The sequence below is a fragment of the Brachyistius frenatus genome, unplaced genomic scaffold (assembly GCF_029030835.1).
Source record: "Brachyistius frenatus isolate BFR_SWC_R1_liver_20210118 unplaced genomic scaffold, ASM2903083v1 Contig_55, whole genome shotgun sequence".
Taxonomy (NCBI): domain Eukaryota; kingdom Metazoa; phylum Chordata; class Actinopteri; family Embiotocidae; genus Brachyistius; species Brachyistius frenatus.
The window spans coordinates 812,756-839,750 of record NW_027210654.1 but is presented as its reverse complement, the minus strand read 5'-3'; the positions used below and the strand labels follow the sequence as shown (position 1 = coordinate 839,750).

Below are 26,995 nucleotides of genomic sequence, written 5' to 3'. Positions count from 1 at the left end.
CGTGTAAAAGTTTTACTGATGTAAGGAGAAGAGGATGCAAATGAGGGGTTAGGAGAGGATGAAGAACTCATAGAAAACCTTTAAAATAGCCACAAGTGACTTTAAATGCTCAAATGAGAGGTTCACTGACTGAGTTAGTGCACGCAAAGGAAATTTCAGAGGCTGCACGATCAGTCCATCCACAAAGATTCATCATTCCATTATTCGTTTCATATTCATTCATGAGTATACAGTACAGCAGGTAGGCTTCAAAAACGGTTAGGAATCCCTAGAAAGCAACACCATGCATTTGGACTTTGTGTTACCTTGCAACTGCTTGTCAAGCAGGCAATTGTCTAGAGTGAAAATAGTTCATTGTTACATTTCAGCAACAGTGATTGCAGCAAATCCTGCACTCATCAACCAGCACATTAATGTCTACTACGACTAAAAGTCCATTTTTGTCTGTGTAGATGAAGCGGAAGAAATACGAACCGTTTCTGGCCAACTTGGGTGTCGACGAGTTGATAACATTCTCGATTTCAATGCGAATTTCCCTGCACTCCCCTGTGTCGAAGAAGTGCCGCACCTGCAACATAAAGATGATTACTACATATCTGGAAGTCCAAACTTATTGTACGGACTACGTGAACACAACAGGTCAATTGTTTTGTAAAATATTGAAGTACTAAATTTGTTCGTGAAAAACCTGAAAATGATCATTTAATTTCTAAAAAAAAAAAAAACATGAGATAAATAAATGGCCATTGGGGTTTGTTGGAGCGCCCACTCACCTGGGTGGGCTTGAGGAAGTTAAGGCTGATGTTGGGGTAACGTGTGGTTGGATCAACACTGTAATGACTGAAGTTCTTGCTGACGTTTTCCGGTGTGGTCTGAGGCAGAAGACGGTATATGCTCTCCCTAAAAGCACAGAGTAAAACAGTTAAATATATCTTCCCATATACCGAGCAGGAAGAGTCTAATTGAGGGAACGGGAAGGAAAGTATATCAGGATACTATGGCAATATATTAAGCAATCCTATTAACGTTGTTATTAAGGGGCAGAGAGAGTTACTACAGAGCTGTGGAGTCACATTCCATTCAGGCCTTATGAGAGCCTCTTATCGCATTAATCCCAGCAGAGGTGGGACTGATGCTTTAAATCACATTCAGGCACATTTCGTAGTAAACCACTTAGAGATAAAAGGGTGTGTTTGAAGAGAAAGAACAAGTATGTGTGTGACTGTGAGTGCAGGGGTGAGTACAAGAACAGAGTCATGGTGTGTACGCATCAGTGTTTCCACACCCTCACCTCTCAGCCAGCACCTCAAGAGGGGTTTTTCCCTGGGCCCAGCTCTTCACCATCCAGCCCGAGTCCATAGCTGCCAGGAAACCTCGGGCAATGCCAGTGCCCATGGGCCAAAAGGGCTGGAGACAACAGCGAACACCACATTCAATAACCAAATATGGCCACAGAGGAGCCAAGGATATAAAAAAAAATAAAAAAAGGAGCACAACTTTGACATGAAGTTTGAAGAACGAGTGGGAAAAATCCTCCACTATCTCGCTCACCTCCAACAGGCTGTCGCCCACCAGCGCCACCAGCAGATTGTGGCCGTTGCGTTGGCGCACCATGGCGGCGTTCTCCGAGGCGTACATGCAGGTGAAGTCGAACATGGCTACGTCGGGTTGGCCGTAATGGTTGATGGCGAAGTCCAGCGTGGGCAGCTGTTGGTTGGTGGAGAAATCCGCAGCCTCGCGTGCATAAGACAGCAAGGCAGCCTGGTCTACATTGGCCCTGGACAGCAGAAGCTCTGTGTCTGCATAGTCCTGCAGGAGAACCGGAGGAGATGGAATTACAAGTGGTGTTTACATAAAAACTAATAAAACTATAAATGTCTAGAGAAATATGATGAAACAATCATCACTTGAATAATCAGCAGTTTTTGAAGTAGCAAAACATATTTTGGCAGCTGACAAAGGAAGCTACAGATGCGGATACATAAGTGATGACAAAGAGACATAAACAGGAGAGAAGGTGCAGCCAAGTCCATTATTTTTAGCGCTTCAGAGGGTTTATTAAAAAAATAAGGTCTGACAGTTCTGCCTGCACCCACCAGACGCAGAACATTAGGAATGCATATTAATATCAGATGTAAATTCTGAGGCCTTCAGTGAATCACGTGTCAAATTCCAAATAAACTAAATAGATACAGATTGCATGTTATTACAGTAACATAGACACTGCCTTCAACTATATAAAGTATTGTTTGTGGAAAAGACACTCAAGACTGATGCAAAAAGTGACACTACAAAAGTCAGTGTGATAAATTTCTGGTGGCAAATATATCAGACATTTCATCAGTAGGATGAAAGAATAAATATAAGTAAAATGTATCAAATATTCTAAAACTTTCTCTGTGAACTATAAGGAACAGAGTGAAGTGGACAGCCCCCCTTTTACCAGAGAGAGGCCTGAGCACTTCCATTGGAATGAACTGTGCTGTTCACAAGTCTCTCTAACATGTAGCATCAAATCGCTGCATGCTTTCAAAGTGACATGTTTTCATAGAGGGCGGTGAGAGGTACATTCTTCCATCTTTAAGCTCCCTAGTTCTCCAGTGCCAGGACGCTGGTGGGGAGTTAGGGGATGGGGCAGGGTAGTGGAAGATATGAACAAGCGGTTGATTTCTGTGGTGCTGCCTTGAAATGTGCTGACTGTCCACCCTTCCTTTATTCCTTTTCAGAGGGGCAGGACAAAGTCACTTTCATTGCTCATTTACTAAAAGGGAACTTCCACAAGTTTCTAGACCAGTGAATTATACCTCCATAATCCAAATCCCCTCTGGCTTCAGAACTCAGTGTACACCAAAACCTCATTAAAGTCATCAGCTCGCCATGAAAACACACACACAGACCTGCACCTACATGCACATGTATAGCTTCTACCCACCAAAATATGAAGAATTATTTTGTAAATATAGGAGAGCTAATATCATCTGAGGAGTGAGAACTGTAATCGTTTGCAAAAACACTCATTTCAGACACGTCTAGAGGCACCATGCAACCCCAGCACACCTTCAGTTACGTCTGCACATGATGACAGACATGTAAAAAGGTCTTTCCGGCTTCCTGTGGAAAGCGGCCAGGGAAAGGAAACTACCGTACACAGTGAGGAAACAAATATTCAGTAAGTGCTTGAGTTGGCAGTTTGCTCCTGAATACTGTTGGCTTGGTCGGACCATTAGGAAAAAAACTGAGCAAGATCACAGTGAGAACAAAAGACTGAAAGAATAAAAGACCACAAGAAAAAAGAGAAAGACAGACTTCTGATTTTGCTTTTCTGCACTCCATACATCCTTTGCGCTCACTACAGAGAGACAGAAGGAGTTTCAACAATTGTCTCTGAAATGCACACAGCACACTGAGCTCTGGGCTTTGATCACTCACATGCAGAATGACTCCTTTCTCCAGCAGGCTCTGTTTTTTGGCAGTCATCACAAAGTAATGCGTGTCATCCTTGTAGTAGACAATGTTTTCCAGGTCAATACCTAAAAAAAAGGAGCAAGAGAAAGATGCATTGTTACGTACGAAACACAGTCCTTCTCCTTACTGCCACAGCAGACTGTCTTGTCGTCATTTGAGGACAAGAGCGGCAATTATGCGACTCAGAGCACATAACCAAAGCCCCGGGGACATTGTCATGTCAGCGATAAACTCTGGCAGGCTTGGCATCAAATTTAAGTATTTTAATTGGGAGAGCTGACGAATTCAAAACTGTGATCAAAGGACAGATTATGCGTCCTATTTAATTTCATTTTTTGGTTTCTTTCAATTACCAATACCAAAAAAAACCTAATATTTGAAGTAGAACAGAGCTGCGACAGACCTGTTGCTTCTCTGAGGTCTTGAAAGAACTTCTGATTGAAGATGAAGGCCACGCCACTGATCTCCTCGACTTTTGCCTCGGCTGTTGTGTTCCTGTTGATGAAGTTCGCCGTGATGGCGATGGCGAGCTTTCCCCGGAACTCCTTACGCCGAAACCCTGCAAAAAAGAAATGAGGAAACAGACACGGCCTCGAGGTCAGGAACATAAATTCAAAAAAAGAGTAAAAACTCAAACCACAAAACCAGTTAAAATTGCCAACATATATTTGCTTTTACTACATAGCAAACCCTTCAAATCCGTACTGTATATCATAAATGTAAACAGATGTTCTGTATCATGACGAAGTAAACAGATTTTCAAGCTATGTGAATGTGGTTCATGGTTATAGGTTATTTCCAGGTGATGGAAAAAAAGATTTGTCTCTTCCTCTTGTTTGCATTGTGGCTCCGGAAAGTTTCTTGTCAAGAAGGCTCCGAAAAGTTTCTTTTGTTGTCTGTCTTATTTGCAAGTGATTCCTTTTTGTTTTACTTTCTGCATCTAATTGACGACTCCCCTGTGTCCTTATCTTGTGACCTGCAAATCTAATCAATATTACCATACAAAAGCAGATACAAAGGGAATGGGGGTGACTGTCAACTGTTTGTCACACTGTATAAAAGCTGCCCTACGGAGAAGTGACATGGGGCACTGCTGGACACCTCTCTTTGAGGCTGGCATGTATTTGCTCCTTCTTGCAAGAATAAATGTCCGATATGTTTGATTTTGAACCAAGCCTCTGAGTAATTTTTTCCAACATCAGGGGAGCCAGCAGCTTCCCTTCATTGATGCAGCAGTGAGCAGTACAGAGAGAGGTCATGGTACTCGACTCCACAGGGGTTCCCTCCGCCAGTACGACAGTGCGTGAGGCCCCAGCGCTCATAAAGGAAACAGACAGTCAATTCAACAATTCCTATTCTGCTCTGCCGGGAGAGCAAATACTCTCTGAAGTTGAATGTAGCAGCGAGATACAAAAACACACACAGACACACTGCTCATTCATACAGGAGGAACGGAGTGAGGTCATACACTCGACCACAGCTGTACCCAAGTGAGATCATAATCCTTCTGAAAAACAAAAAGTGCTGTTTGTGCTACGCCTTGTTTAGTGAAGGAAAAACTACATTACTGGCGCAGTGGTCCTCGTCTGTACACGCAAACTCGCCTGGTAGTGTGTTTCTCCTTCCGTCTGCTCCGATGATGACATCAAACTCCAGTTCACTGGCAGGGTGTGTCCGGGGGTGGACCTCAGCCCTCCAGCCTATCCCTAAGAAAACACAGCATGTGTAATCAGACAGAAATGCATTTAAAGAGCTAAGCTTAGAGCCTCTGACAGATAGTTTTCTAACAAAACATACAGCTCTCCTTCCATTCATTTTTCTTGGGCTTGTCTGGCAGCAGCTTCATTCACTTACTTTCACTCTCTTGGTCTTCAGGGGGCTCAATAAGACCCCTGAACTCGACGTTGACATGGATCTCAATGCCCAGCAAGAGAGCCACTTTGAGCAGCATTAGCTGAAGCTGACGAATACCTACAATACAGAGACAAAGATCATTTGAATGGCATCTGAACAATAAAACCTATAAATGCATCTTCCAATAAATCACTCCCTACATGCAAATATGTCAGATATTTGTGTACACACAGGAGAGAAAAAGTATCATGTCTACTCACTGATATGATCGATAGCACCAGCGCAGAACTTCCCGTAGAACTTCTTGGCCCCGAGGCCCCTGAGGTCCTGGATAGTGAAGGGCCAGAGGTGCAGCACGTTGTTCCTGGAGAAGGCATCTCTTTTCTCCAGAAGCACCACTTTGGCCCCCAGGAAAGCCAGCTCGATGGCTGTACGCAAGCCACATGGCCCCGCACCAATGATCAGACACTAAATATAGAGAGATGCGGATGTTCCAGACAAGGTTCAAGAAGGGTGTCAAACAATGCACACGCAAAGCCAAATCACTGCCCATCATCCTGTAAGTAGACCAAAAACCCACCTGTTCAGACTGCAGTTTGAAACATCCCACTTCTTCTTAAAAAAAAAAAGATCGGTAATGTGGTTCTCTAACATGCTTGTATGCTGAATTAATTTCATATGGTTTAAAAACCATTCATATCAGCATTTGAATTAGAGAATTCAGAAATTTCTGACGGCAACAATATCTCCCACTTGATGAAAACAGTGAAACAAACCGTTGGCAGAATGGCTGCAAATGTTTCACCACAAGGAGTGACATCCAAAAAAATTACAATATGCAGAAAAATACAATCTACTCTGCTTATTTTGTTGGAGATATATACTGTTTTTATCATAACCCAATAGACTTCAACATAAGCAAGGTTGAGATAACATAAAATAACCAAACACATCAAAAGAAGCCATAAGAATATATAGTAAAATAACATTACATAAAACACACTTTGAAAAATTAAGATTAATAAGAAACAACTTAGTTAATCCTCCCTTTTTAATGTAATTTGCTTGTGATCATAAGTGGACTTTATTTAACCACAGTTCACCATCAGCCACTTAATTCAACCATGAATTAATTTTCTCAACAGAATTACTAGCCAGTTTATCAGCCTTATCCCTTATTTTGGGATCAGCAACTTAAACGCTGCGACTCACAGGACGTAACAAATTAAATGTTTGAATCAAAGCGTCTTCTCAACCGAGGTAGTCAAGTGTCCTAGTGGTGTCCTTTCATAGAAACCAGCCACTCTGGTCTACTTAGTAAACATGAGCATCACATTACATGATTCCTCGACGCTGAGGATCGAATTTTTCAGTCTGTTGGCTCTCACTGCGAGCCGAAGCCACCACCAAGCCACCTAATGCGGCTTTGGAGTAATCATCAAGTTTCTAATGATGGCAGCTTACCTTGGAGTTGGCACAGGCACGGCCCTTCTTGTACTCTTTATGGCTGGCCCTCTTGTCTAACTTGGCCCAGAGCGCCTTGGCCTTCCAGTAGTTGAGCTTGGACTTGAGCTTGTGGTAGAAGACCCGGTACTCGGTGGGCTTGACCTCCAGGTGGTCACACAGCTCCTGGAAGGCCTTGAGCGTGCCCTTAAACGTGGACGCCTGGACGAAGTTGTCGAACAGGACGTGGGACCTGTTCACCCCGTTTCCCCCCGTCGCACTGGCACCTCCGTCCCCCATGGTCCAGACTCGCGTAGGGCTGTGAGGGCCCTTCACCCCCCCGAAGGCAGGGGTCTCTGGGTCCAGCCCCAGCCCTAGAACACCCTCTCTCTGGTGGAGGGCTTTAACTCCCGGCCTCAAGCATCTTCATTCTGTCAGAGAGAGAGAGTAAGACGTATAACAGAGTAAATAATAGAAGATAACTCAACATCTCATCACATGCAAAGTTTAGTATTGTATTAAACATTACCACATGTAGCAAACGGGCACTCAGAGCTTTTAAAAGCTTGAATGAGATCAACTCTGTCTCATCCAACATAAATACAAACTTTAATTAAAACAAAGTTTATGAAAGTCCAAGTAACCAAGCTGAGGCTGAAGCTATGACTTCTTTCTTCTTCCGTCAGCCTGTTAAATGAAATGGACCCTAAACTTCTCAAACTAAACAACCATTGATGACAGCCGGTCCCACAAGCCATGAAAGCAGCAACTGAGGATAAAGACAAGGGGCTCCATTTTACCCCCCACGCAAAACATTCCCAAGTGCAACGTAAGTGTCTTTGCTGGTTTCAGACCGGCACAGTTGCTTTTTTTGAGTCCAGCACCCACATTGTTTACATAACAAATGGACTTGCACCCATCTGAGCACCAATGGAATGGGCCCTAAAATACAGTGTGGTCAGGAGCATTGTTGGTGCTTTGCCATTTTAAGGCAATCTTGCAATCCAACAAGGTCCAAGCACACCTGGCCTTTAAAGAGAAATGTAAGATGACACTGTAATTGGTTCATTTCATGTTACACAAAAAATCCTACCAATAATTAATTAAGGCATCAAGTCTCACCCTTTTTGAGTCTTACTTTCCGCTCTGATTATCAGTCATTAAACTAGAAAGCGTGCACTTGTGTGATGCACTTCAGACCATGTGTTTAGATCATTAAAATAGAGCCCAGTCATTTAAAGTCTCGCTCTCATTCCTCTGCAGTGATGTGACCTCAAACAACCTCTTATCTGTCTAGGAATGGAGCTGCTGGACATGGGAAAGGCACTGAATCCAAACAGGAAACCCAAAGGGCATAAGTACATGTCTATGTGGCACAGAATCACTCCAGACAGACACAGGAAATAGACAGTTTATCCCAAAACACTGTACACAATCCTACACATCCAAGAAAATGACCTGGCACCGGTAAGAGTCTCTGAATGAGCTAGATGGTTCCTGCTACTTTATCCAATATACATTCTGTTGTTTTTACAAGCTGTGACTTGCAGCACTGAATCCTTATGTTTTCTTATTTTTAACCTCAAGAGGGACGAGAACGCTCATGTTCACTGGCATCTGTGGCTTCGGTGTTTTAACTGGAATGTCATGATGAGTTGAGTTAAGAGAAGTCTTAAAAAAATGAAAGAAAAACAGGGGAGATAATGGAAAAGAAGAGGATAAATGATAGCACACAAAGATCTATGACAAAAGTGATGACGCAAATAAAAAGAAAGAAAATAACTTCTCCGGTCTATTTGCTGCTTAATACATTTTTATAGTGAAGCAACAGCTCTGCTTTGCATTACCTCCTCAGGTCAGTGATGCAGAAACTTGTCTTGCTTGTTTGAAGTTCACAATGTCTCAGCAAATAGGCTTACTGGAGGTTTCCTTAAGTAACTATCTGCCATTTATCATATAGAACGACAACGAATTTGTGCCCGCTAGAAAAAAGAAAAAGCATCAGTTCAAGAAACCAAATCCCAAATAAATGCTTTGACATTTTGGGAAGCACATTTGCTCACTTTCTTGCAAAAGGTTAGATGAGGAGACCGATACCATCTGGTGTCTGGAAGGTAAATATCAAACTACAGTCACAACTGTCAGCTTAGCATCAAACAGAGAATGGAAGCAAGGGACAAAACAAGCTGGCATGGGTCTGTGGTTTTGTAACAAAATCTGCTAACTTGCACCTCACCGATTAACCTCTACATTTATTCACCAAACTTCCAGTAAGAGTGCCAGCTCAGATATTATCATCATCATCCTCATCATTGTTCCTGAGGAACACGCATGAATATTTACATCAACCCATTTCCCCGTAAAAGCTTGAGCTTTGTACTCCGCTGTCCAGGATGTTGAGCTGGTTCATGAAAACCAATGCAGTCCCAGTCCCAGTGGCAACACATGATGAAAGGGAGGCAGGAACAGAGGTCAGCTGGCCTGCTTTTCACGCCCTGCCAACTGCTCGGTGCAGTGAAAACAGGTCCTGGGGTTTGGCTCTGCCTCAGTCAGTCAGGATCAGGACTGAAGGCTGCGGTGCCAGCACGGACAGAAAGGGGCCCTTTACCAACACAACCATTTAAATAAACAGACACATCATTACTTCTATGGGTGAACATGCATGAGTAAAAAAACAACAACCGTAAAGGCCATCTACACCGGCAGAAGTTGTGTTAACGTCTGTGGTTTGGTGCGAGTATGTGCTAGTCCTGTAAATTCTCACTTATTGAGTGTCAAAGGACACTGTCAATATTTATTACATATGACTCAACCAATGGTCTTTATTTTTCCTGTCAACAGTAATGATTGTGTGATTAGAAAAAGGGAGGGCAACTACATTAATGTCACAATAGTTTGTCACCGTTTATCTCCAGAAGAACCCAGCTTGCTGCAGCTGATTGCAGTGCAGAGTAGATGCAGATGCAGATGCAATCATGCTTCCAGCTTCTTAAGCATCTATCCTGTGCTGGGAGGGCTTGTGACAGCATGGCACTAACAGACAGATTTTTAAGGTTGTTATTTTTTTTTTTTTAACCAAAACTAAGATCTGTGTGTTAGCCACAGAAACTCATTGATTTAGTGTGTGCAACAATAAGAATGTATCACCTGCAGATGTGACGACATCTGAGATTTAATGTTGGGCTTCATCACCCAACCCCGAAAAACCCAAATATCATAGTTAAACATGACAGATGTGACCAACATGACTACTTTCAGAGGGTTTATGATGTGGGAACCTTCTCTGAAAGTGTCTCCGAACAGGAACCAGTCTGTAGTTTGTATCAGGTTATAAATTAGTGATCCTATCAGCCCAAACATCAAAGAAGCAACAAACAAGCAAAACGTGTCTTCCCTGAATTTATAAACTCTGCTCTTTAACCACACTGATGACAATCAACTATTGAGAAAAAAAAGACCCCCATTCATCAGCAATGAATCTGTTTTATGGAGGTAAAGTAGAAGAAAGCAGGTCATCTCAACCTTGTTTGAAACCACAGTCAAGAAGGAACACACTTTGTTTCAGAAAAACAGAGGATCATTGGAGGATAGTCACATAATTTATGGAGTTACATCCAGGGCCAAGCATGGGACATGCAATAATCATACTTATGAGAAAGCTAACGGTAAACATCTAACACACTGTGGGATCTGTGAAGGAAACGGTTGCAATTATTGACTGACATAGGTGTCACAGTCTGTGTGTGACTTGTCAAAAGATGCTGCAGCTCAGTCACACTCCTCTGACATAACACGGCTTAATGACAACAATAAACCTGGCCTATTATTTGAATAATAGTAGCTTCCGGCGATCCATATGCAGATCCTCAACAGGAGAGGTTTTACCATGTGTTTACAGAATGGTGTACGGGGTTTCAGGTTCGAGTAAATAATGAAAACAAACACCCATTTCATTCTATGATACTCAAATTCCAACCAAACAATTTAAAAAAATATAAAACAAAACATGTTGCTTTGGCTCCAGATCCAGATCCTTGTGACATCTGGATGAGCTGTAGGATTTCACACATTCACACAACTCCCAACAGAAATAAACACACGCATGCCAACCCTTTCACACACACACACACACACACACACACACACACACACACACACACACACACACACACACACACACACACACACACACACACACACACACACACACACACACACACACACACACACACACACAACACACAACACACGTTTGCTTTTACTGGTTGTATTACATCATCCACTAACCTAAAAATAGAGTCAGAGATTAGGCCACTAGGCTACACATTTGTGAGCATTGCTTTTATGTAAACACCGTCACTATTAGAAGAGATAAATAACAGATGTTCCCCAAATATCAGTTTAGATAAACAAGTACACCATACAAGAATATTAATCTAAATTAATCTGGGTTTTTTTTGTGTGTTGATTTCTTTTGTGCTTTGATGACTGCAAAAAAATCATCTGGGATTCTTCATGTTTATTTGTTTGTTTTCCTGAATTTTTAATTCCACTTTCATTCCAGTATTAAAGCCACCGACTTAAAAATAAATATACAAAAAAAAAAAAAAAAAAAAAACAAACAAACAGAGAACAGATAATAATATGTTGGTGAAAACATTTTCTCCATCAATACGAGACTACTCGGGGTATCAGAAAGATTTAGAGCAGCTGTTTCGTAAATGCCGACATAGACAGGAAGAAAAAAAAAACACCCAGAGGCTTCGAGTTGGACATGCTGAGTAAATTCCTTACCAGCTACAGAAGTATTGAATAACTGGGATGACTGGAATGACTGGGCTGACAGTAAGCTTGTGTCAGTGTGTATCCTTAAAAAGAGCTTTGTCCTCTGCCAGTCTCCAGCTCAGGGATGACCGATGCTCAGGAGGAGGACACCCCAGAGATCAAAGCAATAACCCAAACTGTCTCTTCCTCTCATCCATCAGGAGACCTGGCAGAGAGCAGGAAGGAGTGCAGGACACGGTGTGCTCCCTCTCCCCAAGCAGTGATTATCTTCACAGGAAAGCAAACACAACATTTAGTCCATCAAGCTCACAGCAAACCACAACCAATTCACAAGTTTCCAAACCCCGTAATAACAGCTGGATTTGACTGTTTTATGTTTCTACTCGCGTCTTCCCGTTTGCCTTAAGACGACTTCCATTTTGGCTTTGTTCTCGACAGTTAATCACCTCAACATTGTACTTCTGATAGTCACTGCAAATGGCAACACTATAGTAGCACCATAATATTAATTACAGAGCAATGCAGCAGCAGGTGTGGTCTATCCATGGGCTGCCTGTAGGCTGTAAATACATCATACTGACAACAAAATTAGAGTAGCGAACGGTCCCTTACCCTTACCAATATTTGTTGGTCATTATGTGCACAGTACTTAAACTATCAATCAGAAAATGGTCACAACAAGGACCTTTCCACATTGTATCGTTCACAATAATATCGGTGCAGTGTTTAACATGATTTAAAAAGCAATATCGACATAATGGCTATAATATAATTCATTGATGTAATGACATCATACCGTTTTGCAGCATAATGATATGACATGTGTAACAACAACAAGCATGGCTGAAAGCTGCTCCACAGTGGGGCGGTTGGCTCCATAAAAAGGGAGACTTCAGAAGTGTGGAAGATCAGATGTAAAACAAACCACAGTGACATATCAGTCTTTACTCAACATTTGAAGGCAAACTATTTTGCCTTTGCTGACAGATAAAATTATAACTATTATTTTGTTGCAATTGCATGTTTTTGAATTTAATAATAAAGGATTGTTCAATATTTTGTTATGTTGACAAGAATATAGTTATTAAAGAAATTCCCTGAAATGTTATGATTACTTTAGGGCCATGATGCCAACCTCGTCACAATTATCTGCATGAAAATGAAAACAGAAGACAAAGCTGGGCTGATTTTAAAAGGAATAGTTTTTCATTTTGAGAAATACACTCGGTTGCTTTCTCGCTGAAAGTTAGACATCTGTCCGGTATATATAAAACCAAAGCCTGGAGACAGTTACATTAGATTTGCTGCCTGGAAATGGGGAAACAAACATCTGTAAGATCATAACTTGTCATATGTACACTTCAGCTTTAAAGCAGAAACAAATATGATGGACCTTTTTAATTACTAAGCGTGAGAGGTGCCAATTTTTTCTAACCTTGGGATAAAGCCAGGCTATGTTTTCTCCATTTTCAGTCTTGATTAGAGCCCAACTGACATATCAGCGGCCAATCACAGACAAAACAGTATCGTTGTATACGATGTATACGTTAGCCACAATGTACTCCCTAATAACAGTATCGGCATCAACCACAAATCCAGTAGAGCTCTTGTCTTTATGCCAAAACAAGCTAACCATATCCTGGCTGTAGCTTCATATTTAATGTACAGACACGAGAATGGTACCAATCTTTTCTATTATGTGAACTGCCAGAAAACGTATATATATATACATATATATATATATATATATATAGTATAACCATATGACCATGGTATCTTCTTGTTTGAGCATTCCAGTACAAATATGTGTTTACAGCCCTTCACATGGACTGTCACTCTAAACATTAACACGGCATGTCAACAGAAGGATGAAATACACAGCTTAAGTCAACAGAGTGGATGGCTACAGCCAGCGTAGTGTAAATGTAACACATGACCTACCTGAAGCTTACAACTAAAAAGATGCTGGGTATTTCCTGTTCTCATCCGTTTGTCTGTAATTTTTTTTATTTAAACCACAAATTCAGATATTATGAATGTTGTGACCCTCCAATTCTGAAATATACACTGAAAGTCTCCCATCATAGTGACATCATGATGCCTCTAACTACAATATCCTCATCAAAGGAGTCTCTCTGTGTCTCTGCACAGTTGTGCATAACAATAAAAGCGCTCTCAAGATGCAGAAAAAAAAACTCTGTTCAGAAAATTGGGCTATTTTCCCCACATACTTAAAAGCACCTCACAATTTCTTTAAGTGTATTCTTTTATTCATATTTCAAAAGGGCTGAACTTTTATGCCTGTATTTGATAGTGACGTGGTATTGCACTTTAAGGCAGTTCAACATTGGCTTCATTTATTTTTACACACACGCTATAATTTTTGACAATGTGTTATGCGGACTAACCACTGGATCATCGGGTCTCCCCAAGGATGGAACTTTTGCCATCATCACTGCTTGCAAACAATAGCTGTGAACAAAAAAGGTGAGAATATGGAGCCTCAGGTTAAACTCCAAAAAAACCAGGTCTGGTTCAACGGCAGCAGTTTGATAAATATCCCTGAGAGGTGTCATGAAAAAAAAGGAATGAACAAACAACAGTGTACAAAGCGTTTGACTAATCCAGAAGATCAAAAGTGGCTGAAATATAATTAGCCGAGGTGACAGTAATGATGGATCATCACAAGAGACGAAGTACTTAGGTAAACAGTGTGGATGAATACCTGCATAACTCGCTTTGATACTTGTTCTCCTGTAGATATATTCATCATGAGCCGATGCAAGCTGCGATACTCAGTTCTAAAGTACAGAGGTTCAGTCTACAGGAGTGGAGACACTTGTGTCTATTCAAATAGCAGTCAAAGCTTCAGAGCTAACAGAGAACACAAACATTTTGTTGACCGAAATTCAACTTGCCTCTGGCAGAGGCCGTCCCCAAACCATCTGGCTTTTGAATAACTTCTGCTTCTGACAGTCGGGCTGCGACGTGCAGCTGAGCACTTCATTTGAACTCCCACAACTGATGCAAATGTTCACCAGCTCACCAGTAGCCGATCTGCCTCTGAGCCCATAACCATGCAAAGTCCACGTTTTCCTCTCTTTAAAAGCTAAACAGACTGACATATCAATACCCAGCGGCGCATGGGGAAAAACATCTTGTTCTCGGTCAACTTTATCACGTCTGCAGGGTCCTGGGACTCTGTGAACCGAGACATGAAGGAGAACATGTGCACGCGGCATCCTGTTTATGCCGTCACCGGTGCGATGTGTCATCTTCTCTCTTTTTCCTGTCTGACCACTACACAGTGAGGTACCGGTAAATGATGCACAATCCTCCAGATGGATTCCCTGCTTTGGTAGAAAATATTTGATGCCCTTTTGATCCGAGTTCTTTCCATCTCAACAAGACGAGCACCATCCATCAGTGTCAAGAGTTTTCTGCTCATCTGCGACATCATCTGAATATTATGTTCTTCACAGTATTGCATCCAGTACTCGACTACAGTTTTCGCTTCCTATAAAAAAAAATTAAAAAAAGAGAAGGTACTAGTAGAATTTGAGCAAACTTGACATTCTCAAATTTTCTAAACTAGAAGGTAAAAGTGATTTTACAGCAGGATTAATACTGGTCCCAGGCTGCTCATGTGTGGTACCAAGACTATCCTCAATTTCTGCCCAAAAGAATCCAGTCTTTGCTGGACCTGAACTCTTCATCAGATTTGCGAATCCACTGGGTTATAAGAAAACCTTTCTAATCCTGACAGGGAACTTCAAATGAGCTGGTTTCAAAAAGCCAATAAAATCATTAAGTCAAAATGTCTCTAACATGACTCGGGGGAATATTTACTGACGACAGAAGGTCTTCGGTATGAAATTCACATCAGTAATGGATTCAGCGGAGTTTACGTACAGCATGCCTTTTGGGTGTCAAACGATGTCCATTAGAGCTCGCTGCCAGCACTCGCCGCAGCTATTTGATTTAGGAAACCTCTTAAATCCCAAATCAAATGCCACTTCTCCCACCTTCATACCTTTCATAACAAGAGTAGAACAGGCACCGCAGTTATGCAGTCATAAATACAATGAACCACAAGAGGGATGGTGGAAAAATGCAATGACACTAAAGCGCTGCTTTCACTGCATCTGCGCTATTAATAGCACAACTCATCTAAATCTACATGTGTTTTCACATTTGGTTATCTGCGGTGTTTATTTGTATGTTTTACACCTGAGCGAGCGTGCAGTGAGACGGATGCATGTATTTGGTTACTCATACGCTAAGATCCATCCTTCACAGAGAACGAGGAAGTGTAATCTGAGGCCAGCAGGCAACACACAGTCAACACAGACTAGTCTCCAAGGATTAGTCATGGCCGATGTGGAATGGAGGCATGCAGGAGAGAAGGTGAACGCCAGAAAGTCAAAAAGGAGATGATTCCTCCTCGGACAACCAACTGGGTGAACGATTTATGTAACAGAAGAGAAATCCGACGGAAAATGTAAATCTACATAATCAACAGCAACATGGGATTTAGGCCGATATTACAACACTGATTTGAATCCAACATCATCTAATATGTCCGCCTCAGTGATTCTGTAGTTTTATTGAAAAACCAAACATCTCTCTGTGTGTTAATCCATGAAGAATGATGGACAGGAGGGCCGTGACTTGAAAACTAACCTTAAGAGGCCTCATAAGTCGGTCGCACATTTAATACACAAAAGCTAACCCCCAGTGTGTTTTATATTCTGGCAGGCCATGGGAAAAGTACAGTACAACTCTCCTCGCTCAGACATATTAATTACAGCGCTCCTGCTTAGACTTCGAAGCGGCTCAGCAAACATCAAGAATTCCTGATTGAATGTAACACTCAAATCGGCTGAAAGTAAGCAAAGAAAGAATGAGAAATGAACTGCTACTGACACAGTGTTATATTTTTGCCAGATGACTGAACCGAGAGGATGGAAACGTGGTTATCATACTATAAATAACTGTAATAATAATAATAGACCTTTCTTTTGTGGCACGTTTCTAAAACCTGTCAGATGAAAAATATCATCATAAATAAAAATGTCAACGAGCTTTTGTTAACTTTAAAAAAAATGGATGTATGCGTGTGGGACAACGAGTTACCTTACATGGTAAAACGTGCATTTTGAGTAGCAGTTGAAGTAATGTAATGTTTTGTCTCGCTCAGCTTTCTGCTTGAGGGGAGGCAGTCTACTTCTGTGGACTACATGAATTGAATATTACATCTTCTTCCCTTAACCTGCTGTTCTTATTTCAGTAAAAGTAACAGTGCATCCGTTAAATTCCTCTTTAGATGTTATCAGATTTTTTCCATGGCTTTTTCCACCAACAGTTCAGCCGCCATTTTCTCCGAGACTCGACTCAAGACGTTAAGTCAAATACACGACAAAATTATAATTTGCGAGCATTTAGTGGGTCTATTTTAAAATTGCTATCACAACCAGCTGGCAACGTTAACATTAGTTCAGTAATGAGCAGATAGGTCAGTAATTTTGCGTGTGGCACTTGCTTTAATATCACAACTGAAAGTTGTGTATACTGTTGTAGCTGCTTATGAGCAAATGAACAACAATAAGGAGCTGGGTAAGGCTCACGTTAGCTTGCCAGCTGCCACACACGATTCTGTTCATACCATTTAGAGTGTGCGTGGTTAACGTTTGTCAGCGCCATTAAACAAAAACACCAACATTCAGAAAAGATAAAGGCAACCGAAAAGGCTCATTTTAAAAAAGTAAGTATAAATAAGAAATGGAAGAGCAAGCGATATCAATTTTTTTTTTTTTTTTTAAGAAAGTGCCTAAACAATGTCTGTCATAATCCAACATGTGAATTTGGCCCTTCATTGTTCAACATCGTGAGATTTATTCTTTCCAGATTTACCAACATCAATGACTTCATTTGAAATAATCCTATGATCAGATATCATCTGACAAGAGCAAAGTACCCAAAAGGCTGTGCTGCAAAGCATTGATGGGACATGCAACAGTGAACTACAACCAGCACCAACCCTAATCCCGTCACATCCACACTTGCTTGCTCTAATCTCTGTGCGCGGGCGCGGCAGTGAGCAGTTCAGATGGTAAACAAGTTGCCGGATTGTCAGACGAGGGAATCAGCAGCATTTCGGACTAACTAGTGCCTGTCCTTTCTCCGGGGCTTAAACATCCGCAAAAATCTGATTTGTGACTGCCTGTCAGAGAGCAGGGAAGTGCGGAGAGCAGGTATACGAATATCAGCTGGGCCAAGATCTACCCTCATTGGTATGAGGTTTATCCAGTGAGTGCATATTACTAAAACTCATTATTCAGTGTTGGCTTTCACTCAGTCTGTAACAAAATCTCCCGCTTTAACTGTTATAGCACTGCTGCGTTCAACTCGTTCTTTTGTTTAGCAGCAGCATAACTAAGAAATGATTTATATAGTACATTATTGTTTGTATTTTCAGCTATGATCACTTGAGAAAGCTCCAGATGGTTCATTTCTCCATCTCCAAGTCAAACCCATGAACACAAAACTGTAAATACGCCACGAATGAGGTGGCCAAGTAAAGTCTAGATTGCACACATGCGCAGATCGAACAGACAGCAGTGTGAGACTATGCAAGTGTGGCCTTCATCTCATCTCCCTCCCTCTCCTAAATAGTTCAGCACACCCAGGACGAGAGGAAAGTCGGCCTTGCTGTGTGAACTGTGCAGAGCTGCAGACTCGGAAAGTAACTGAACACCCACACAGAGGCATCAGCATGCTGGTAGCGTTACAGAAGAACGCATGGAAACAGAGTTCTCCCAAATTACACTTTAATCCCCGTCGCCGATTACAGGATGCAGGTGGTGGCGGAATCATGCTTGGCAGGTGCAGCACGGATTACAGTACATTTAAAAACAAAATGATGCTTTAAGCGGCGGTTACTCCTGTTTCAATAAATAAACATAATTAAAGAGTTTAAATTAAAGACCAGAGTCTTCATTCACAAAGGTGAAAAGTGACAAAAGGGTAGAAAAAAAAAAAGACTCAATAAATGGCTGCAGAAAATACTGTGTATCTCACCGTCATTGTATACAAATTGATTAAATGAAAGCAAAGGATGCACATCATTGCGATCATCAGATAAATGCTCCAAAATGAATATCAGCCCAAAATCCACATTACTGATGACAGGCTGATGAAATAACCCTTTAATTATCCCTAAATGCTCCATGCTTGATTTTATGAAATAGGTCATTTTTGCCCTGGTTGTGGCTACTTTCAGGGCTGAAATCATCCACAGTTGATTGACACAACTACTGACGGGGCAATCTGTGCACTCAGTCTTTAAAGTGGCCATCTAATAATATTACTTGTATCATTTGTACCCATCACTTAGGCATTATTCCCAAAAGTTACCAAGGAGGAAAGTATGCTGGGAATTCTAGTTTGTTTGTCCAATAACCTCACTGCCTCTCGTTAGGGGTTAACTTGCACTGACTTTGTGACAATTTGTTCTCTCAACTGTTCAACCTTCAACAAGAAACTACTCAGCAAATGAACAAGAAATGAGCTGCATAAGCACGAGAGTGTGCTTGTGTTTGGGGGTGTTTCTGGGCGAGGGGAGAGACCTAGTAAAAATATTTGCACTGGGGCCAATCACAATTATGTTGCAATCCAAGCCTGTTCAAGTAGGATGAATCTTGCAGTTTTATTTGAAAGAAAATGTAACATAAAAAGGGATGTGGGATGTTTTACATGACCAAAGCTGAAGTAGTTCTCTTTGCCCAGTGAATATGTAGATTTTAAAAAGCTCCACCAGCCAATGGAACATCACAATAGGAAAAATAATATATCAATTCCACTTCAGGAGTTTTTTTGCAATTAGGTCCAAAACAAATAAATGTGTGTGTGTGTGTGTGTGTGTGTGTGTGTGTGTGTGTGTGTGTGTGTGTGTGTGTGTGTGTGTGTGTGTGTGTGTGTGTGTGTGTGTGTGTGTGTGTGTGTATATATAGTATATATATATCTGTATCAGCGATCATCCAGAAGACTTGGAAAATATCCAATATTGTGTATCCAATATTGCGTATCCCTAAATGAAACAAAACCCTTCACACCTAAGAATATACATTTAATGAAAGCTCCTTCTCTGCAGGAACAATATAATGTTCTACTATCTTTTGATGTCGAGACGGCTCCCGGAGCAGGTGCAAGATAAGCAAGTATAATAAGTAGGTATATCCCCCATGGGGCCATAAACATATTAAAAAAACAAAAACATGTTCCCTTATTTATATTACAGTGATACGGCCAAGTGTCTGCTTGCCATAGCATCTGTTGTAAAAGTGCATCCCCGAACATATGCTTATGAGAATGGCAGGTTGTTACAGTAAAAGCGTAGCTGTGGCCTGGTGCTGGCAGCTCAGACAGATCTCCAGCCCCACCCTGATGGAAAACACAAAGCAGCAGACCAGAAAAGACGAGGACCATGTAGGTCTGTTCACTTTCTTCTGGAAAGGAACATTTAGTGGGCTTGTTTCTCCATCAGGCCTGCCAGAGAGGAATTTGTCTCTCGTCCACATCGGCAGATAACAAGGCCCCGAGGCTCCTCCGCACACAGCCCTGAGAGTGAATGTGAAATATGATGTGGTCTCTGTAGAGAGAGGGGAACGGTTTACTGGAGTGAAAGGGCCTGACTTGGGAGGGAGGTTAACAGCTATAGGCTCAGCAGCTGGCAGACGCTTCCCGAAGACTTGGGGCTGAAAAAGACAAAGCTGTTTTAAGGGTGTAAGAATATAAAACTGTGTCAGAATAAGACCTGAACGGTTGCAGTATGGCCTCAATCTATCATGCTGCACCAGCTGCTCGGTAACAGCCCGGGTGCTGCTGCTCTCTCGTGTCTTGAGACATGGTTTATTCATTGTGTGGCCAGTCTATACAAAGTTTTGACTCCAACAGGTGATAATGTATTGCATGGGAGGAAAAAAAACAAAAACATGTAACTTTAACTAACTGGTGCATTATTCACCTGTTACATTATATCATAGTCTGACTGTGGCTAATTATGCTCATTTCAGGGGTATTTTTTAGGGTATCCAGTGACAAATAAACACTTAGTGGTTTACCAATAATCATGTACCAATATATAACTGCAAACACAGGAAAAAAAAAATCAGCCAATAAAAATTAAAATTATGTACAGTATGTAGTTCTCTATGATTGCCATAAACATCGGGAGTCTCAGCCAGCGCTTTGATAAAAAAAACTGTTCATAAGAATGCAAGTGCTGACAACCAACTACTGAGCGGAAGACCAAAACAGCTGACATGCTTTTGATTCAGCATCCACTACACATGACTGTAAGCAGTTAGTGCAAAAGTAGCTGAGACAAACATAAAGTCACAAGGCCAGAGGTTATATTTGAAATACTAATAGTTGTCTTTCTAGCTCTCTTTTTCATTTGGACAAGTCACTGCATTTTTCGTGTTCAACCTGTACCCACATCAACATCATCAACGCGTCCCTGGAAGGAAAAGGGGCGCCGTTACCTCGTCTTTACCACGGCAACGCTACATAAAATCAAAACAGTGAGCTTAGAAAAGAACTGAAAACCTTCAATAACAATGCACGGGTGTTCTGTAAATCTGTGTTGTGAACATATTTACATAATCCACGTCATTCATCGCTGACAGAAGGAAAAGTAGGATTACGGCTCTGCTACAGTGTTCAAGGGTCAGCGGAGTGGCAACGTGTCAACGGTCTCGTTGGCGTGGCTTCAGGAATGCAGTTGTCATACTGACCTACTTCTGACCTCGAAGGTAGAAGAAACAGCCAAGAAGAAAGTCTTTAATCCGGAGATGTGGGAAATCACCAAAGCAAATGGACAAGGGTCCTACAGGTCAGACGCACAACTTCAACCGGTGGCTTTGTATCATGCCTGAAACACACTGCTAGCGTGGCATCCTGCGTTACTGTTGATATATATATATATATATATATATATATATGAGTTGTAACCAAAAAGCAGGCAGGTGGTTTATATTTACCCTCGCTCCGAGGTGAGACCCACAAACACAAGAACTCACACCGACACAGAGAGAGAAGGACAGAGAGTGCAGCTGGTGGAGTACCGTCCTCACATGTTCATAGCCGACGCCGTGTTCCCGCTGTGATTATACACTACAAACGCGATCGCAGATCGTTCCCCTGTATATCGTAGCTGGGAGCCGCGTGCGGCACGCGTGAAAAACAGGCGTCGGGTCTATTTTATAAATGTGGATGCGCTCATTCATTAATATGGACGTCGAAATAAAATGACGCCACACGGCCAATGTGTTCCAGGCCCTAGTCCTGCAAATGTGATTTCCACAACGCTGTGTTTTTAAGTTCAAATATTTTGTTTAAGAAATGGTGACAGATACTTAAATTAATAATAGTCAAAATGTTGCAGGTCCCATATTTTACACTTTTCGGGTTATTCATTTGCATTCTTGATATCTCTCTTTTCTGGGTGAAGCAAGCCGAGGCCAACCCCAGATTTTATTCAGTCTTGTAGCTTGTTAGCTGCGTGACAGAATGACCGCACCGTGTTCTCTTCAACATCAAAAAAGGACAGACATATGACGTGGGGGTGAGTTTGGGACATTTGCTGAATACAGGCTGCGTGCACTTCTCGGTGGACTCATCATTCATACTATTTACTGTATATAACACGTAGACATAGAAACAGAAACCTGAATTTACACAATATGGGACCTTTAAAAGAAAATTGTAATAATATCTTGACATAGGTCTCAAGTTTATATTTTAGAAGTTAACGTGTATTTTATTCCAAAAGCGATGACATAATAACCTCAAACGCATCCTAATGTCTTCCACCAAGCTCTTTGGCTTACGATGTCTGTCTGACTCAACTCCCAGGAACATACTAATCATCATGACCTCATTCAGTCGAGTACACCCATAGTAACTGTTCAATACACTTATTTCCTTACAGTAATTGTCTGCTGAATAACAAAACCCTCAAACAGCGAACAACATGCCATTAGCATCTAGTTACAGACATCTCTCCTTTTAAGGACTGACTGTAGAACAGACCTGCTCTAATGTGCCTAACTAATGTTAGTTTCATATCAGCGGGAGCCGAACTTCTGATGAGTCAAACACGGCAACAAACCTCTGGGCAAAACCTGACAGTTTGGGATACAGTTAGTCTGTCAGGACACAGCAGGAGCTGCCTTCAGAGGACTTCCTTCCTTCTTTGCTTTCATCCAACACCGTTTCCAAAACCACGATAGTCTGCAGGGTCATGGAGGGTCAGAGCGAGACAGGAATCACCTTCTCACTCCGAGAGGCAGTCAGCAAAGGGTCAAAGTGGCTCAGCCTTACCTCTTCCCAACGCCCACCCATAGTGTTTTCCACAGAGAGGAAGGTACTATTGAATAAATGGCATGAAGTCCATTAATATTTCTGCCTTATTAATTTCATGCCGTTCAGACACAGTGTATTCAGGAGGGTATGGTTTGTTTTGATGTACTGAAATGGCATTTTAATAGTATTTTGCTACTGTAAAATGATTTCATCACTCGAAAGAGGATGATGGGGTCAGTTATAGAGCAACGGGGTGTTAGAATATACTGAACTTGGAAATTAACCTGCATATGGACTACACTAGAAGCCATTATGGTACAATGTGATCTTCAAATCACGACAAATGTAATTATTTATCACAACGCATACAGTATATACTACAACAGGCAGAGGTTCCGCAGCGTTTTATAGTGAAAGAGCCCTTCCTAAAAGATTATTATGAAAGATAATAGTAGGCTTATCGAGTTTTAGGGGAAATTATCAGTGATTAGGTATCAAAAGTAGGAAAAGCATCAGTGTAAATACTATAATGAAGAATGGCTGAAATCAATTTTCAGCATCCTCTTCTACGCATGTCTATTCATAGTGAGAGGGACAAAAACTCAAACAGAGGTTTAAAATCATTTAAGAAAGGAAGGAGGATTAAAAGGTGAGTCTGGGAAATACCAGAAAACAGAAAAATATCAGACTAACACACAACTATCCTTACATCCAAGTAACACCAGTGTTGTGGAGGATGCTGCACACTATCCAACTGATTCAAGTCTGACTGGCTTCTCTTCAGAAAACCAAACTGTAGCCATCTCCATCTTCTTTCTTGTGCCGAGTCAGCCACCGAGCAAGCATCCTCCTCCTCCTCCTGATCTCATGAGAGGGAAACTGCCAGTTATGATAAACACAAGCAGACATTCTGATTAACATCTGCCTGCCCAGCAGCTGCACCCTGGCACCTCACAGAAGATGTCCAGAAAGGAGCAGAGCTGCTACAGTGCAAGAAGCAAGTTGGTGAAATAACAAAAGGTCAATATCAGTGATCAATAGAGCAGGTGCCGCGCGTCAGTCAACTGAGACAGGATAAGAGGCTTTGTCCAAGGAAAACGCCCGTCAGGTAAGTACCTCCCCGCTTCATTTAACCACGGACTGACTCGTGCTGCTGCGGGTTGATGTTTGAACCAATCTGGGTCAGCTGGAGGAATACGGTTTTGTTATTGAAGCTGAAGTCAGTGTGCAGTCAATCAATAGGACCGAGAACAGACAAATAAAAGCATGCAGGGCCAAGAGGAGAATTTGCATGACTCCCGTGGCAAACCACAATGTGAAACCGCTATGGGCACAGATCAGGTGTTGGGGCTGCACTGTGGACTAGTAAATGTGGCGCTGTGCACACTTTAGACTCTTTAAGCAGCAACACCAGACTACTTTTTTTTTTTTTTTTTGCCTTGGATATATGCACAATGCAGTTTCTGACTTGGACAAAAGAATATAAACAAATTGCTTTATGAAAGCTCTTCTGCAGTGACCTAGTCAGAGAGAAAAACAAAACAAAACAAAAACTTTTCAAGGTCACTATCTTCAACAGGGAAGCTTCTTGGGAAACCTGGCTTCAAAGCAGAGTGCAGACATCTACTTCAGAGGCTCCTAACACAACTTTGAAACTATTTATTTAGGTTGTTCTACATTTCATTTAACCCATATCGAAAATACATAAAAAGCCTAATGTATAGAGTTACAGAGATGCACAAAACATACATGCATTTACATACTAACCTCCCATAACAACAGATATTCTGAATTAACCTCGCAGATTTCCTTCCTCATCAAGTTATACCAATACCCACGCGCGTCTGAGCTTTTTATTTTGTAAAAGATGAGGACATTTCAATGAAGGAGTGACTATTGCCACCGTCCACTGCATTCCGCAGGCTGCCCCGTTAAAACCGAGGTTATCAGATGACCAATGATGCACCAGCAGAGCAATGTGCGTGTACTGTGCATATCAACAAACAAAAACAAAAAAGTCAGATTTATTGCAGACCCGCGTTGTTGAATCGTTAGTTGCTCTATTAAAATCGGCCGAGCGTGACATTCTCAAACATGCAAAGGTGCAGTCCGAGGATCCCACGGTAACGTGCAAAAAAAATAAATAAATAAATAAAAAAATGTGCACGGTGTTTGTCAAGCGACCGGGACGTCCTTACCTTTGAATCCCGTGCGATTATAATCCACTCGTATACGGCGGGTATAAATCCATGTCCGTGTACACGCCGCGGTAACGGTAAAAATCCAAAGTATGGCTGTATTATTTTGAATGTGCTGCTCGTTGCGTCCAGGGCAGAGACACACACAGCAGAGGAGAAGGCGCAACTTGAAACTGACAGAGAGGGATCGGTCGAAACCATAACGGCGACAAGGAAGGGGTGGACAAGGCTGGTCTATAAATAACAACACGTTAATATAATACAGTAAACGAAAATATCACCGTAATGCGTGTTGAAACAAGAGTACGCGACATTTTAAGGGGAAATATTGAACAGAAACGATGTTATGCTTGCATGTATCTGAATGGCTTTGTTAATGTGAGGTGAACATACCCCGCTGCTCGTTGGAGTGAGCCTGCGTGTTTTAACTCAGTTTAATCCGATTGGTCTCTTCCAGCGTGACGCAGCGGTGCTGCTGCCTTCACGTGGTGTCAGAAACACTGGAACTGCTTTACACAACAGGGAGAGGCGGGCGGGATTTTACCTAACATGATAACCGAACTGTTGAGATTTTATAATTCTCTTTTACTGTGAAGTACACCGTGGTACCTTATCCGTCATTGTGTACCCTAAATAAATGTTAACTCGACGTCAAATGAGAAGTTTAGAAAGGTAGTTGTCAACTACAGATGACCTTAAAGGAGGCTTAATGATGGACTATTAATACTCATAATTGCACAGAAGAATGGGTGATATTTGTCAAGGAGATTTCAATAAGATATCGCGAAAACTGTGTTTATTTAAACGTATGTGTAACTTCACTTCCATCATGTAGAAATTGAAATCTACGTTGTTGGCATATTTGTTAATATATCAGAGTGATTCAATGCGCAGTGTTTGTGGCACCCGGAAGAAGTATAGGCAGCAATGTAGGGATACAGCTGCATGGCATAGAGGATATATTTCCTCAGTCTCAATGCCTCCATTGTGTCTTTTCCACTGTATGAAATCTTGACAATATAATTCCCCACTGAATTCCCAAGTCCATTTGTTTGTTTTCCAACAGCACAGACAGGGATTGTGTAGTGGTTTTTAGAGGGGCTGAAGTTTGCCTTAGTGGAAAAACCATAAGATTACAACTTGGGAAAATTATAACTTTCAAACAATTGCTTTCAAATGGCAAGACATCACATGAAAAACAGTTCAGTGTGCTTCCCACAGACAGAAATATGCATCTCTGATACACTGCTTTTTGTTCTGCCTCAAACACAACACAATCCAGGACTTCTCCTCATACTACAAAAGCATATTGTATACATTAATGACCTGCCAATCCAGACTGCAAATGCTAAGAACCTATAAATGATAATAGGCTATGATTAAGTACTGATTATTCTATTGGAAAGGTCAACGACTTGCAGGCCCTTGTAAAACCCACTGGTGGTTCAAATGTTCAATTGGTTCTATACGCTGGCAAAAACAGTGCACTCTCAAAAGGTGACAACTTGAGATAAAGTTCGTCCACTTGTTATCTGTATTCTATAATGAGTGTAGTGCTATAATGAGCCTTTCTCAGGCCTTTGCTGTAAGGAGGAACCCTTCTGTCACTATCAGCTCTACAGAGTCAGTCTCCTCCTCTCAAGCATCCGAGACAGACACCCTAATGCCACCTCCTGTCAGTGGATAGATAGGCCGGTATGGCTGTTTTTTTTGGGAGCACACAGGGACACAAGGCTCATTTAATCCCTCACAAAGATGCAGAGTAAACTTCAGCTTGAACACAGCCACGTGGCAGGATCTGTGCATCATCGTTGTTGTTAATTGAGCAGGTACTTGCTTTAAAAAGTGGTTTAAAATGTCTTCACTGCAAAACATTTGTTCCA

The 26,995-nt window shown here is 41.6% G+C and overlaps 1 protein-coding gene across 18 annotated transcripts in view; it reads right to left on the bottom strand.

The window, feature by feature from the left end:
- The window catches only part of mical3a (microtubule associated monooxygenase, calponin and LIM domain containing 3a), an 84,254-nt gene that overhangs the window by 35,424 nt on the left and 21,835 nt on the right, over positions 1–26,995 (bottom strand). For 10 of the 18 annotated variants that reach the window (XM_069705256.1, XM_069705263.1, XM_069705262.1 and 7 more), the window contains exons 1-12: positions 25,113–25,262; positions 6,784–7,193; positions 5,580–5,787; positions 5,320–5,436; positions 5,070–5,171; positions 3,869–4,024; positions 3,430–3,530; positions 1,552–1,809; positions 1,292–1,407; positions 774–900; positions 475–568; positions 306–335 (exon numbers count right to left, since the gene is read on the bottom strand). In XM_069705256.1, coding sequence (XP_069561357.1) covers positions 306–335; positions 475–568; positions 774–900; positions 1,292–1,407; positions 1,552–1,809; positions 3,430–3,530; positions 3,869–4,024; positions 5,070–5,171; positions 5,320–5,436; positions 5,580–5,787; positions 6,784–7,062 — 1,588 coding nt within the window. In that variant the 5' untranslated portion in view covers positions 7,063–7,193; positions 25,113–25,262. Of the gene's footprint in view, positions 1–305; positions 336–474; positions 569–773; positions 901–1,291; positions 1,408–1,551; positions 1,810–3,429; positions 3,531–3,868; positions 4,025–5,069; positions 5,172–5,319; positions 5,437–5,579; positions 5,788–6,783; positions 7,194–13,955; positions 13,973–25,112; positions 25,264–26,995 lie in introns of those variants that run through there. The other 8 variants (XM_069705271.1, XM_069705272.1, XM_069705275.1 and 5 more) reach the window with 7 other exon arrangements.